This window comes from Acanthaster planci, linkage group LG04 (genome assembly GCF_054643075.1).
Source record: "Acanthaster planci isolate LZ-2023a linkage group LG04, COTS_SCS, whole genome shotgun sequence".
Lineage (NCBI taxonomy): Eukaryota > Metazoa > Echinodermata > Asteroidea > Valvatida > Acanthasteridae > Acanthaster > Acanthaster planci.
This window is the reverse complement of record NC_141780.1, coordinates 1695228-1710335: the sequence shown is the minus strand read 5'-3', so window position 1 is coordinate 1710335 and position 15108 is coordinate 1695228. Positions and strand designations below refer to the sequence as shown.

Here is a 15108-nt window from a genome sequence, read left to right as displayed (position 1 = left end):
GATCCCATATGTCAAATTGGACTCTGTCCAGGGGCAAAACAAAACCCCTTTTTGGGGGGGGGGGCTAAAGCAAATCACTAATGTTAGTTTTTGCTATGTTGATAACCACTGGGGACATCACACTGACCACCGAGGACAAGCAAACATTGTGTCTGCCGTCTGCATTCTGTCTTCTGTGGAAACGTGAAATGTTCATTGGACACATGGTGGCTTTCAAGTGTCATCTCTGCCTCTCAACGTGTTCCCATTGATGAACACATCCTGCATGTATACCGTACCACAACAACTCGCTGGCCAACACTGACACCCTTCAGGTCAACCTTGATGTAGGTGATGTTCCTTCCATAGGCAAAGGTCTCAAAGTGGGACACATTAGCCTGCAAGGAAGGAGAAACCTTGATTTATACAACCCTACACAGACTGCTGCATTCGTCTCCTCAGTCACAATACACTCTACAGATCAAGTAGCCACCTGTTGAGACCTTAAGGTGTGTGTACTGCAGACCTGTTGAGACCTTTAAGGTGTGTGTACTGCAGACCTGTTGAGACCTTTAAGGTGTGTGTACTGCAGACCTGTTGAGACCTTTAAGGTGTGTGTACTGCAGACCTGTTGAGACCTTTAAGGTGTGTGTACTGCAGACCTGTTGAGACCTTTAAGGTTTGTGTACTGCAGACCTGTTGAGGCCTTTAAGGTTTGTGTACTGCAGACCTGTTGAGACCTTTAAGGTGTGTGTACTGCAGATCCAAGACCTTTAAGGTGTGCGTACTGCAGACAAGCTGAGAGTTTAAGGCATACGTCCCATTCCAGTAACCTTGTGATTTTTTTTCTCTCACAAAGTCCATGACCAAATTGGCAATTTTTATAAGAACTACATAGTACATGTATGTCATATTCAACAGCAAAACCAATTAAGTTTAGACCTGGCCGACGGATATGTAAAACATTCATACATTCAAATTACAATCGCACATAATCCCAACCTGTACATACATCCTTACCTACCCTCACTGAGGCTTTTTAACCACTTCACGCCGGTGGCAGTTATCAATGTTGATGATGCTGAGGTGGGATAGTTATCATTTTTTTCTGTTTTCAAAATTCCTATCTTTATTTACTGGACACTCACACCCACACAAAGGACTGTCTGGTTTCTACTCCAATCTGACAGACGACATCTATTGACACTGGAGTATTTCAGCCAGGCCTGCTGCCTTGTAAAAAGAGCCCAGATTTGCGGTGTTATGTAATATTCTTTTGTTCACGAACCTGGCTCAATGTGCTGCTGACCTCTTTTCAATTGGGGCCAGATTAGTATGTAATGGTACTGTGTGGCTCATTGCTGCGGTGGTGGAGAGCTTTTGTCCGCCGGTGCTAATTCGCTCACGCTAAATCCCCAAAACCATGGTATACTGTTTCAAAACAAGGCTGGATTATCTCCACTATCCAGAGTGCAAAAATGTTGGTAATTCCCAGCAGCCTGGTCTTTTGTTACGAGTGCAGTCTTTTGTTACAAGGCCCAGTTCCCTTTATCCAATTTTGGAGACCCCAGCCACACATATAAAGAATACATGTCCGGTACCGGAAACACCGGCGGCATGCAAGTGGTTAAGCATTCAAATCCAATTCCTTTGTACATTTCCTTGTTAACTTTGTCATGAAATGCTAAAGGGTCCAGACAGATTGCAGTTGCTAAGCACCATGGTGTTCTCAAACAAACCTTGTTCAATATACCTCAGCCTCCAATTATAAGGATCGATCATACCACGGTGCAGTGTTGTAATCAAGAAGACTTGATACAAGACCAGATAAAAGTTACAGGGTGACAAATAGCGACAAACAAATGCTTCTGTTGCAGTTTATTAAATTTGAATAGCGTCTGACCTGAATTCAGGCTGAGGGCCTTGCATCTCTTGTTATGGTGTAAAGGGGTCTCGACTTTATGCTGAACATCCCCAAACTAACCAAAATATCTGTGTGTCTTTCAAACTTTGAACCTGGAATTTGTAAAATCCAGTGCATTCAAAATATACACCCAGTTTGAATGAATCTGCATATTTTGGTTGTTCCCGGACTGCAGCACATCTTTTGGGGAAGAGAGTCAGGTTCTCTCCTTGGCTTTCAACTCTTGTAGTCTGGGTTCAATTCCCAACTCAATCCACATGTGGGTTGAGTTTTCAGTCCCTACCTGATTCTGTAAGCTTTACCCAAAATATTCCTCTGGGGTTTTCTTCTCACCTCTAAAACTGCAACTGCTTCTCATTGTCTCCTCTCTACACGTTTCTTCAAGCTCGCGAGCTTAAGTGTCTAGGTTGCTTTTGAGAAATACTTGGCTCTGCTACCACAAATGAGTAACAATAAGAATTCGAAAAAGCAGTATTTCTGTTGGAATATTCTGAGCAGTTCAAGTTTTTAGACATGACCCAGATGAGGAAACTGAGAATCTATCTGTAGGCACCAGCTTAAATTACTTACCATGGTAACTTGGATAAAACCATCGGCCCACAGGTTGACACCGGATGTAGCACCACGACTTGCCGCAGCCAGCCTGAAGGAATCAAAGCCACACTCTGCTGGGCCGAGCTCCATGGCAACTGAGAGGTCATTGTAGTTGGCTGTCACTGTGAAGTATTGTGGTCTCCAATAGGAACATAATGCTGTCAGGAAGAAAGAACCAGCCAATAATAATACAGGCTGTTTTGGCCAACACTAATTGCTCATATAGCACTTGTCGCCAGAACTTCACCTCCAGAAAGTCTTTATTGAGTCCAACAGTTGGCATTCTAAAGTTTAAACTGTGGAAAATCTTTTTCGAAGTGCTGACGCCACATCATGCAATATAGACCCTTACTAAAACTCAAAATTGCCTCTTTGAAAGCAGACTTTTAAGTACTTTGAAAATCATCAACAGCTAAGTTTTAGTGTCTAAACAATGTGCATTCAATTCCTTTTTACCTCGTTTCCAAACCACATGCAAAGCCAGACCACCATTCAGTAGACCTCTGTACTGTTGAGGTCACGCTATGTTCACATGAGGTGACTCTCCTTTTTAAAAGTCTGACCCCAGATCCTTCTTCATGCCAGAACTTCACAGTTATTTTTTTTTACTCAGCCAAGGCAATATAGGTTTATGATCTACTTGATAGGAATGCAGGAGACGGCAGCTTGCCCTATTGGGGTATTAATCTTTTTATTTTACTCGGACGGTCGCCATGAGTTCATAATTTTCCTTGACTAAGGAGTGATTGCACCTATTCTAATGACCGAAACATAAAATGCAGTTTTACTGCTTGACTAAACAAACGCTAATCAATCCAGGAAAACTCCATAGGAAATGTACACGTTCAAAAAACAATGTGTGAAGTCACTAGCACACAGGCCTATTCATTTTCCTAAACCAGTATTTAAACGATGGAAATGTATCTTGAGTCTCAGTCTACGAAATGAGAATGATGTTGGATTGCTACAATTGCACCATGATGCTTCAAAGCCAATTGGTCTCAATTTGCTCTCTCAATTGAACTTTCTTTGTAAGGGCTTATTTGAGGATGTGTGGATTGAGGATGTGTGCCTCTGACGAGGACACCTGTTGGACCTGCAGTATTTAAGATTGGTATGATGTTCTTACCGATTTGAGGGGGTCGTTGTCCGGTAATGCGGTCTTTACACAAGTAATCATCAGGAACTGCGAAGCACGCTAGAACGACAACAGATAAAGAACAGTTTGAAACACGTGTATTAACTGTTAAATGATTTATCTCCCTGACCCCAAAGACAAACTGAACTATGTCCCCTGAAGAGTGTGTTCTACATAAAAAAAAAACATCAAAAAAATTATAAATAGTGCAAGCTCACGATAAGGTCTCCCTTTTGTCCCATACACAATGCAATGTTTTGTTTGATCACACAATCATTACACTGACTAGTAACTTGGAAATTCTTGAGGGTATTCTCCATCCAGTTGACCACAATGCAATGACAAAAAACCTGGAACCCATGCACAAATATCTTTGAGGATGGAACTTCCGTTATGTATTGGACATTGTGTGTACAAAATGGCAGGCTTGCCCAATAATGAAATCATAAAAGACATAAATTAGTAATTTAACACTATCCATAAGATAACAATGTAAATGCACCTTGAGAGATTAACTGTAATCTCTTCTAAATATGTAGGATATACTTCCGTGACTTTTCCCTCAAAAAACCCTGAAATTGAGTCCGTGTACCACCCTTAGTATACTCAGTGCTCACAAGGTGTCCTATACTGAAATGTCACTGCAGTATCTCCGTCCGGATCAGATGCAGATGTGTCCAACACTGGAAGAGTTCGTAAGGCATATTCATATTCCATCCCAGGTTTTTGACCGCGCCAGCAATCATGGAACAACTGTACCTGTGAGGGGAAAAAAAACAGTTACGCATGATTGCTTGCACATGCAGGTATAAAAAGACAATATCATCTACAAAGAAGAAAAACGATTGCTGAGCCATTATGCAATGATCAGTTCCTGCCAGCAGATTAGTACAGAAACAATTAAGCTGTACTCGCAGGCTGGCCTGAGATAGATAGATAGAGAGACAGACAGACAGACAGCTAGCTTGAAAAGGTTGACATGTCAAAAAAGTGTTCTCAGTCTGGGTCTTGTCTATTGCACTTGACCTCTATATCAATATTTGCTACAAGATACCAGGCTCTGAGACCGGTGTGCCGATGTACCCCTGGTATATATATTACTGACAAGTAGTATTTGGAAAGTCGGGAAATATGTACCAAAAATGAATTTAACAAAGGCACACTATGCTACTGTGCAAATAAGCCTCCAAAGCTTGGCTAATGATTCCATTAGGTTCCCCCTCAGCTTCACAGTTTACAAACCATCAATTTTGAAGAGGCAACTTGTTACATTTAAAATTAATGAGGGTTCTTTGTGAGCGACTAATGACCGGCAACACTCGCAGTTGCAGCTGGCGTGTGTAAAACTCCACTGTGGACTTCCTAGTACTCAAGTATTCGGTCCATGGAGTTTTTGATAATCACATGCCCAAATAATTAGAAATGGGCCGCATAGCAGCTGTGACTTTCTGACAGGTGTGCAGTGGAAGGAGTCTGCCATTACGAACCACAGATATATGTATCTGCCATGAGAACATAACTCTCTCCCACTTCCCACTGGTACTATATCATCCATTCACATTTTGAGGTGCAAAACCCTGCACCCCACAATAAAGGCAGCTGCCAAGCTAGGACACCATGCAACAAAGCCCAAATCTTTGCCAGCAAATAAAGTTCAAGTGCATGATAAAAGTGGGGCCCCGTGAGGTCATACACCAGCATTTTAACAAAGATGTCAGAAACAGAAACAATGGTATTATAAGTACTTTGGGATCATTTTATAGGAGTATGTAGCAGTTATGCAATAAATGTTCTGTTCTCTCAGCTGGTATGTAAACTGATAGGAATATTATTTTATCATTTAATTTAAAGCTGTACATACAGAGCAGAAATACCCTGCTAATTATGCATCAATCATACAACTGTGTCAGTTCTACATCTCATTTTTTTCAAAACTCAGTGGTGAAGTTTGATGGTGGTAACTTCCTCTATTCCCCAAAAGTTGCCATCTTCTGTCATGTAAATGATTACAGTTGCAGTTTCTCATGCAATTTCACATTTGTGGCAGGTTTCGGAAGATATTATCAAGACACTCTCTCATCAATTGTCAACATTGGAGCCAAAAATTCAAGGCCCCCACTCACTTTTTCCAACCTTGGAAAACAGATTTCAAGTTAATATTGGGTTCGATTTTCGGGTAAACAGCAGTCCTGCAACATTTACTATCGGCGTTCACATCTTGTTAATTTGATTTTAATTCTAAAAGGACCGTGGGGAGGGGGTCGAGCCCAATATTTTGTCCTGCAATGCACCTTGTGGACCGGGTCTGAAGGAGTTCATGCAATAATGTATCCAAAACCATTTCTACTCAAAATGAATCTCTTTGCATGGTTTGGCGTGGGACTGTTGGACAAATAAATCTGGCACTTTTTGAGTTAAATGCAGGTCAAAAGTCCACAGCCTGCTCAAAACCCTGTATGGGGCATGTGTAAAATGGACGAGAAGAGTTTAAAAATTGCTGAATTTAATAAGGCAATTAATAAGACATGCACGTGCCACGTGGTAAGTACAAAACACAGTCTAGTGGACTGAGGATGAGCTATGTTACATCCCGAGGAAAAATGTAGGTGTGGAGACCATGACAGAGCTGGCTGATTGCATGAAGGGTAAGGGAGGTTGGAATCACTCTAGGAGATCCCACCTGCGGACGACATAGAGGTAGAACACAACAGGTGACAAAAATTGATTTTTTTTCTCGGGGGACTTCAGGGGAAAAGGATCAAGAGAGAGTTACGTGTAAGAAAAAGGTGAGTGGTTCTGCCAGCGGGCTACAAAAGCACGTCATGCAATTCATAGAATGGAACAGACGTGTTTACCTAGTACCTTGGCTCCTTGAGGGAAAAGAGGAGAACTAAAGATCATTCAAAACCTTGAAGCTGAAACTGATCATGTGCATACTTGTTTTGGAGTACCCTTCTTATTACTGTGAGGAACGTAACTGCCAGCAATGAGATGATAAATCCTGACAAGTTTCCAATTCTGGACCCGTCCCAGACAGACTCACTGGGCTTCCTTGTTGATCCACCAGAGCATCCACACTGAGTGGTTGGAGGAAGTCATAAGCTTGGCAATACATGGTCAAGTAATCATCCGAATCGGGGCTCAGACTTTTCATCGACAGCAACACACCTCTAACCTTCCCAGCTCCTGGGGTGTCAAAAATTGCAAACAATTGGATGAAATTTTACTTTTTGTGTATTATTATTTAGACTCTGACAACTGTACTGGAAAGCTGTGATATTTTCCTGGTTTTTTTTTTAATTCTGATGGAACAAAGCTATTTCCAAACCACTCGCCATGCAGTTTTCTTAAAAGGGCAGTTCTTAAAACTTAATTACATTTTACAGCTTCTTGACACTTGCTCAAAACTCAGAATGCCTTTACCTCACTTTGTATGCTAAAAACTGAACTTGGCCACTAGGCTATTCCCCCCCAACATAGTACAATCACCTTAAGAGGCACATCTGGCAACTTAAAAAAAGACATTGCTCCTGTTTACTTTACCTTGCAGGCCCAGTTGAAAGGTGATGTTTAGACCGCTCCATATCCCTGCCCATTCCCAAGAAGATGTCCCTGGGACAAACCGTGTGGTGTAGTAGCTAGCCTCTACATTCTCCACAGGAGGTGGCTGACTGGGCTCGGTCCCGTCAGTCAGAGAATCCAGGGGATTAGCACAATATTTCTCATCTTTGGGGAGGGTCAACGTGGAGAGATAATGTGATTGTCATCCTGAAGTTCAACGTTGTCATAATTGTACAAACTCACTTTCTAGAATGAACCGATGGACAGCGGTATCCAGCTCAGCAGTTTTGTTTGCTTAGGGGTTTCAGGAGCAGATCCTGGGGGAGATGGGGAGTCAAATCTCCTCTCTCCCCCGAGACACCAAAAATATAGGGGCCATCAGGTTGGCGTGGTGTTGCTTTCCTCGCCTTCCATCTCTGTGGTTAAGGTTCAAATCCGGCTCGGTCCACACGTGGATTGGGATTTTTTCAGTCCCTACCTGAGTCCGTGGGTTTCCCCCGAAACATTTATCCGGGGTTTTCCGTCCCATCTCTAAAAGTAAATATTTCTTCTTTGTCTTCTAAACTCATTATCATCCTGTAATTGGCACTAAATGCGCTGTTTGATGAACATGCAGATATAAATAAATAAATAATAATGGGGCTTTCCAGAGATATACTCATTTTTAGGAAAGACAACCACAACTCTGAGTTTACCTTGAGTGCCGAGTACTTCCACCATCGACAACTTGCACTTCTGTGTTCCACCACTATGAGTCTATGATTTAGAGGAAAGAAACAACATCCATCAGAATCTAATCAACTATGTCACTGAATCAAAATGCTACTCACTGAATTGAAATGCATACAAAGCATTAGTGACAGAAGACAAAGGTAGTTGGGTTCAAATCCAAGTGGATCATGATAAGGACTGACAGTATTCAAACCTAAATGGAGTGTCTGGATCAATGAAAAATACTCTTAAGGAATTTGTTTACCTGACCTCATAATGTGCTTTCTGCAATAGGTTCGGACTTCATGTAAGGTTAACACATGAAAATTGTTAAGAGGCTGCTTGATTAAAGTGAAACCCATGAGGCAACATCTTAAAATGTAAAATCTTATGAGGCTGAGATCGAAAATTAGCTGCAGGATCCACTGATGAGGATCCATTTAAACAACCAATTTGGTTTTTTTTTTTGGAGGGTCGGAAGGACTCACGCTAAATTGGGCTGGCAAGAAGGGGGCAAGAAAGGTGGCAGGGCTCTTCCAGGGAAGGGGATATGAAGCAAAACCAAACCACTGCCAGGCCTGAACTGAAGCACTCAGACAAAAACAAGGAACAAGGAATAAGAGAGCCAAGCAATCGTTGCGCAAATGAAAATCTACTGACGCCAAAAAAAGGCTGCTCTGGAGCACGCACAGGTCTGACAAGGGTTACAGGATAAACATGTAGGTCTGGAATCAATCACCCTTTAAACTTGAGCAAAGAGCTAAACTTCTTGGAGTGTGGAATGGAATATTTCATATCCTTGGGCCTGCAATCGAAAATTCTCTGTCTCCTGATTCTGCGGTGGTTTAGGGAATATATTCTCTCCCAAAGCTGTGGATCTCATCCCTCTTCTCCTTTGCCTCGTTGTTTCTTTTTCTTCTTCCACTTTTCAATTTTCTTCCCCTCTTTTCTGAGGAAGGGAATTGAACCACCAGACATTCCTAGCCATTCCCCCTCCATCCCATGATGCCCTTGTGCAGAGGATGATCATTCTGAATGCATTATTCAGACACAAATGACAGACAATTACATGTACCTGCAGTTTTCCTCAATTTCTCAAGCTCCTGATCAAATTTGAAACAAAAAAGTACAAATAAAAAAACAAACGACCTCTAGATGTGAACACTCGAGGAGTGCATTTTTCGTGATGCACTACCAAACTAAAGTGTTCGTGTACTATAATTAACCCTCAGTTCGAACAATAACAGGCAGAGAAGCGCAAGTACCAGGAAAACCACTCTTAACCAAATGACGATAATATGAGGGTAGCACATTTCATAGGTACATACATGTACATACATTCCCCCTCTTATTGTTACATTTATCGGCCACAGTGTTACTTTATTCAGTGGAACAAAAACCTCTTCATCAACTGTATTTATTAACAGTGGGAGTTAAATATCCACAGTGAATAAGATTTTGGTGTTTAAGCTTTGTCCTTTGGGAATGGGAAATATTGATGCCTAGCACAAATACAGTGGCAAAGGATTAATGGCAAAGGATCTCTTTGTTTATTTCTTTGACTTTGCTTTAAATCCCATCCAGCGGGACATGTGAATGAAGTTTCAACTGCCCTGCATTACCGGTCCATTGGTACAGTGTCATCTTGTTCATTGTCTCAGCACATCTTTAATTAAGTACAAAGGAGGCATATCTGCCATTGGATAAAATGACCAATATATGCCCACCACTGCAGGTTGTTCAGTCCATGTGCCAATATTCCCTGTTACTCCATCAGTCGTGACTGGCATATCCCGCAGCCGAGGGTTCTGCAGCCCCATTCTCATGGGTTTCCGGTTTGATGACTGTAAGTTATTTGGCAAAGAAAGCTATGTGGTGATTCATTCAAATGTGTGACCAGATCACTGCGTAAATTGAAAGGGCACGATTCCATGCAATTCCACTGCATTCAGAAAAATATGTACACCTAAACTTCAGTAAGTATCAAGTCTGTGTGTCACAAAAAAATGACAACCTTGAAGTAAATTGCTTTTGTGAGAGTACAAGGGATCAGCTATATGCCTAAGGCACAGAATTCTGTTTTAATTGGATACATAGCGCACGTTACTTTCTTTTCATACTTTTGAGTAATATTTAATGTATGATAAGAGAATAGTGAAAAGTGGCAATTGTTTGTCTGCTAGGAGTATTAGCAATATTATATCATGCATCAACCTTTGGGAGCACATCTGAAAAGACCTATTCCCCCCCCCCATCTTGTGTGAAGAAGTCAATGAAATTGGAGGTGTGAAGATTTGATATGGGACTATAAAATGAACCTAGCTTGCCTTGGGGTTGTCAGGACAATGAAACAATTACAACCCTCAGTTGACTCATGGCAAACCCTGCGTTCTAAGAGCATACATATATTTCCAATTCTATAGTTCTCTCAAAGTGCAGACTCTGAATTTTGGGAAACTAGAATTCCACAGGATCCCTGGGTGAGTTTCTCTTCCTGGGAATCTAGCCAAAGCAAGTTTATCAGTTGTATTCCCATGACTTGTGACACTTTCACAGCATGGGAGACACCAGGACCACCAGACTCTCTCACGCAAACATCTGGAGTTTTTATATATTTTAAGACCTTAAATGACAAACAGAGGTTGTCTGTATCTTGCAAGTGAACCATCACCCCCCCAAAAAAAGAAACTGCAGCATCCCTATTCCTCTATCGCTATCAACATTTGAAACAGCCCTCTTAACGATTTCATTAATCTGGTCTGTTAAAAATTCACTTTTAAAATGCATCATGCATTGTTGTTAAAACCAAACAGATAGCCTGTAATGCAGAGGAGCTTGCATCCTCCACAATCATGAAACTGTACAGTTCTGAAAACGAGAGAACCAATCATTTCAGTTTTTGTGTACCCAGCACTCAGTGAGGTGTGCATTATTAATTCCCCATGACCGACTCTTGTTTTGTTTAGATTAGATTTGCTGGCTGTCTGGACAGTGACGCAGCTGATGTAGTCTTGCTAGTTTCAGTTTAGTTTGTAGTAGTCACTTGGCCAGGGAGAGGGAATTATAAACCCCAGAATAATAACGCTGGTTTTGAAATCCTGTCCAGAATCGCGCTGACAAACAATCCGTGAGACAAAATCTCACACAACTGTATTTGAAACAAGGGCAGGTTTTGATGTGGGGTAGCTGCCGTGTGGAGGGAGGGAGGCCACAGAAACTGAAGCTGAAATGAACACATTGTTTTCACACCCTTCAGTAGTGGTTTTAAAAACCCTGATAATAGACTACAAAAATGAAACATACTGCAGGCAAGCAGTCTGAAATAACTCTGGCATTTGACGGAACAGGGGTGTTCGATGCGGAACCTCACGTAACAATTTGAATAAAAGTGAATTGGCTCATTGCAAACTCCCTGCTGGAGGGAAATGTCATGAAAAAAGCTGGAAAAGGCATGAAAGTCTGATGTTTGATCCTATCAAAGTTTTTTACTGGGGATCAAAACTGTTACTCTCTCTCCCTTTGTTGCAAGTATTCTAGAGAGATCTGTATTAAAATCGTTTTTTTTCTGGAGACTATTTTATGCTTTTGTTACACTCACAAACTTTGCTCCATGCTTGTGATAGAATGAAAGTAATCAGTTTGACATCAAAATTGTTCAAATGGGCAAGCACTATGTGCACTGGTCCATACACATCAAAAATTCACTTACTACAGAAGCATTTAATTTATACAATATGTGGAACTTTTCATTTTGCCCTGTATTCAAATACTGTGTTATACTCCAAACCGCAGATGACAATATGAAGGTCAACCATGTCTCAAATCAGCAGGTGATGGTTCATACACTGCTTCATTAGCTCCATCTCAGTTTGGATTTGTTAGCTCTTCACAGTGGGTGACACCGACTTCTGGGCGAATCAAGCAGTGCTCCATCCAAACACGGTCAAGTCCGACCTTGGTCAATGTCTACATGCATGCTCGAACACTGACACAGCAACAGACCAAAGGAAATACATGTGCCTATTCATCACTGCATACTCCAATGGGATTACAATAAAAGTAATACTCAACATGGCTGTGCTGAATATCCGATCGATCATTGAGTATTTGAATATTATTTTCCGGATTTGAATATTTGAATGCAAAATTTATAAAAAGGAAGGGAGGGTGGGGGGGGTGAAATGAGAAAAATTGCACTATGGAGGCTCGTTTCAAGCAGGTTCAAATGTAAAGGGACAGAAATCTTACAATTCCAAAAGTAAATTATTCATTAAAAAATTTAAAAGGAATAGAAATTTTATAGAAACAGGATTGTTCATCTCTTAAATCTTGCTAAATCGCTGAAGATATCAGAAGCTGTTACAGTGATTATAATGTACAATTATGTGCATTATTGCAACTGATTTTGTGTATGGTTTGTTCATCAACAATCTGCTGGTCGGTACTGTACAATCGAATATTCGGATATTAGATCGAAATGACGGTCAAATATTCAAATAGTGAATTATTCAAATTGACTAAGCCCAGCTGATAAGTTGAAAAAAGATGGAACAAAACCAGAAATTGTAGACACGCTCTGTGTTTAAAGCTTGTGTTACCGAATTCCAAAGTTTAGTGCAAACAGACATTTGAAATCATCATTTTCAGGTAATATATTCATGTTCTATATTTTTTGTGGGGTCATACATATTCAAAGAATTTCAGAAACAAAGATGCAAAGTCTCTGACACACTTCTCCAAGCTCAGTCTCTCTAGGAATTGCTTTTACTCTATAGGCCTAGTGTAATTTGACAACCAGCTGAACTGCAGTGGAACAATGCTCGTGGACAGGTGATACGCACTTGTGGACAGGTGATACGCACTTGTGGACAGGTGATACCCGCTCGTGGACAGGTGATACGCACTCGTGGACAGGTGATATGCGCTCGTGGACAGGTGATACGCGTGTGTTGCATAACTCTTTGACCAATAGCGTGTCCTGATTTGCCAAATGCACACGCATGTCAAGCTGAAGAATATGCCCGTGCGGAATTTCTGCAGTCTTGGTGCTTTTTTTGTTGGAGCAGATGACAAATAAGAAAATGTGCATTCAAACATAGAAATGGGAATTAACATATGACCAACTAATAATAATGACCCACTTTTTATAGCCAGAAGTTGGATCATACAGATAGCCTTAACATAAAAATCGTGGACAAATGTACATTTGTAAACGATGAACATGCACTTAATGGTGTAGATCATTATTATCTATAAAAGATCTTTCCAACAAAGTGTTTTTGCATCCCAACTTATTTGCATCATTTGATTTAGTAGCAATTTTCACCACAGCATATATGGTTATATTCATAACCAAAAAATAAAAAAAATACTCAGCCCTAAAAAATAAAATAGTCTTGATCCTTTTCAGCTCTCCTTCCATTTAACTCACTTCCTCCTGGCAGAATGTAGTTTTCTACTAACTCCTTTGAAGTATTTCTAAACAGAAAAGGCTGACAGACAGATCCTTTGAAATGTCACACAAATTCCCCACAAGTAGAAGCTATTTATTTCTATATGAATGACCGCGTGAGCTTCCTGTCAGTGACCCATAATTCTATAGCTTGAACAAGTAATCTCCGAACACTTGCATGGGATTGAAATGAAGTTGTTTGTGTATTTAAGAAACTGCCAGCTACTTCCGGGCAGACTACAGTATTGCTTCTAGGGAATGGCGTTTGCGTCACCCAGCAATGCCCCTGATCTTCCAATAAGTAGCTGCACCCTTGGGAGATGGAGCTTTTTTTCTACCAAATGCAATGATAAACCAAACTGAATAATCCAGGAGAAAGACTGAGCTAAGAAATAGTGAAGCTTGTTCACTTGCCAGCGTCTCTGATATTCATGCTAATGTCTGGAATTATTTTACCAACCTTATATTAGTCACAATTCATAAACACTTTATTTTTCAAAAGTAAATATAATTATGAAGTCTGTCCCAATGACACCTTTTAAATTACACATGGTTCAACACTAATAATAAAATGACCTTCTTCTTTGAGACAGTATTTTCTGTAAGTTGTGAGAAAATGTGACTTTCTTACTGATAAACTAGCCATGCAAATTTGAATCCACCATGTGGCATGTGTTAAAACACTCACAGTTCACCCCCCCATATTTTCCCTCAAAACTTAAAACCCTGCGCTTCTTTTGACAACATCAACCCTACAGTTATTGAGCATGTCACAGTCATCTACCAAGGTGAATTCAGAAGTTAAAATGTAACTCTCTCTTCTATTTATATAGGAACAGGGTCTCCAAATTTACAATCCCCTTTAGCCACAGATGCTGGCTAATTGACTTAGCTCGGTCACAACATAAAGGTCACACGTTGTATATCCTTGATTACTAGTCAAACGCATCCTAATGAATTCTTCATCACAGAGCATCGAGATTAAGATGAAGCATAAGTGTCAACCAACAGGCCTACAACAAAAAACAAAATGCTCGCGAGTAGAAACTTCTAACGGAGAGAGTTCCATTATACGGACGCCAGTAATTATTCCCTGCAGTCACCTATTAGCTTTCTAAGGTGATTTTTGACTGATGTGCCTTCTGTAAGTAGGGGATGAATGGAGTGAAAGAGATGCAGCGGTGTCCTAGGACAGCACGCCAAAGAAATGTGATATATGCCTACTTACCGTCCACGAGAAGTTGTGATTCAGGCAAGGCGGGTCGTACCAATAGGCCTGGCCCGTGGCAGACGGCAGTAGGATAACACAAAACATGCTGACAAGAGAAAACATCCTGCGGAAACGCTGGCGGCAACATCTGTGCCATTGTCCCCTGCTGTATTCAAGCCGTCGCTCTTTGCGTTGTGCCATTCTCGATGTTGCAATCATTTGTGTGCACACTCTGGCAGTGTGGTGGACTTGTTTTTAGTTCTATTTCTCTACTCGTGACTGACTGTTATCTCCACGTACACAAACTGAACGGCCGGTCTGTCATGCGTGAATACCGTAGTATCACGTAACCTGTCGGTAATTTTATTTTATTCGTTAGGCAGAGTCGTCAGCCTTGGGATGTTGAATCTGAGAGTCTGAATCATAGAGCATGCCTGAACTGACTTCGTGAAACCATTGTCACGAAATACATGTATACGCCTCATCACGAAACAGACCACGCCCATGCTGTGGCGTCACGTTGGCGTCTGTGTCTGATT

General features: G+C 41.1%; 1 protein-coding gene across 5 annotated transcripts in view; it reads right to left on the bottom strand.

Moving 5' to 3' along the window:
• The window catches only part of LOC110982101 (uncharacterized), a 24690-nt gene extending 9582 nt beyond the window's left edge, over window positions 1–15108 (bottom strand). For 2 of the 5 annotated variants that reach the window (XM_087135868.1, XM_087135869.1), the window contains exons 1-8: window positions 14588–15108; window positions 7892–7952; window positions 7179–7361; window positions 6679–6821; window positions 4253–4394; window positions 3627–3695; window positions 2474–2655; window positions 279–377 (exon numbers count right to left, since the gene is read on the bottom strand). In XM_087135868.1, coding sequence (XP_086991994.1) covers window positions 279–377; window positions 2474–2655; window positions 3627–3695; window positions 4253–4394; window positions 6679–6821; window positions 7179–7361; window positions 7892–7952; window positions 14588–14788 — 1080 coding nt within the window. In that variant the 5' untranslated portion in view covers window positions 14789–15108. The remainder of the gene's footprint in view (window positions 1–278; window positions 378–2473; window positions 2656–3626; window positions 3696–4252; window positions 4395–6678; window positions 6822–7178; window positions 7362–7891; window positions 7953–14587) is intronic. The other 3 variants (XM_087135871.1, XM_087135870.1, XM_087135872.1) reach the window with 3 other exon arrangements.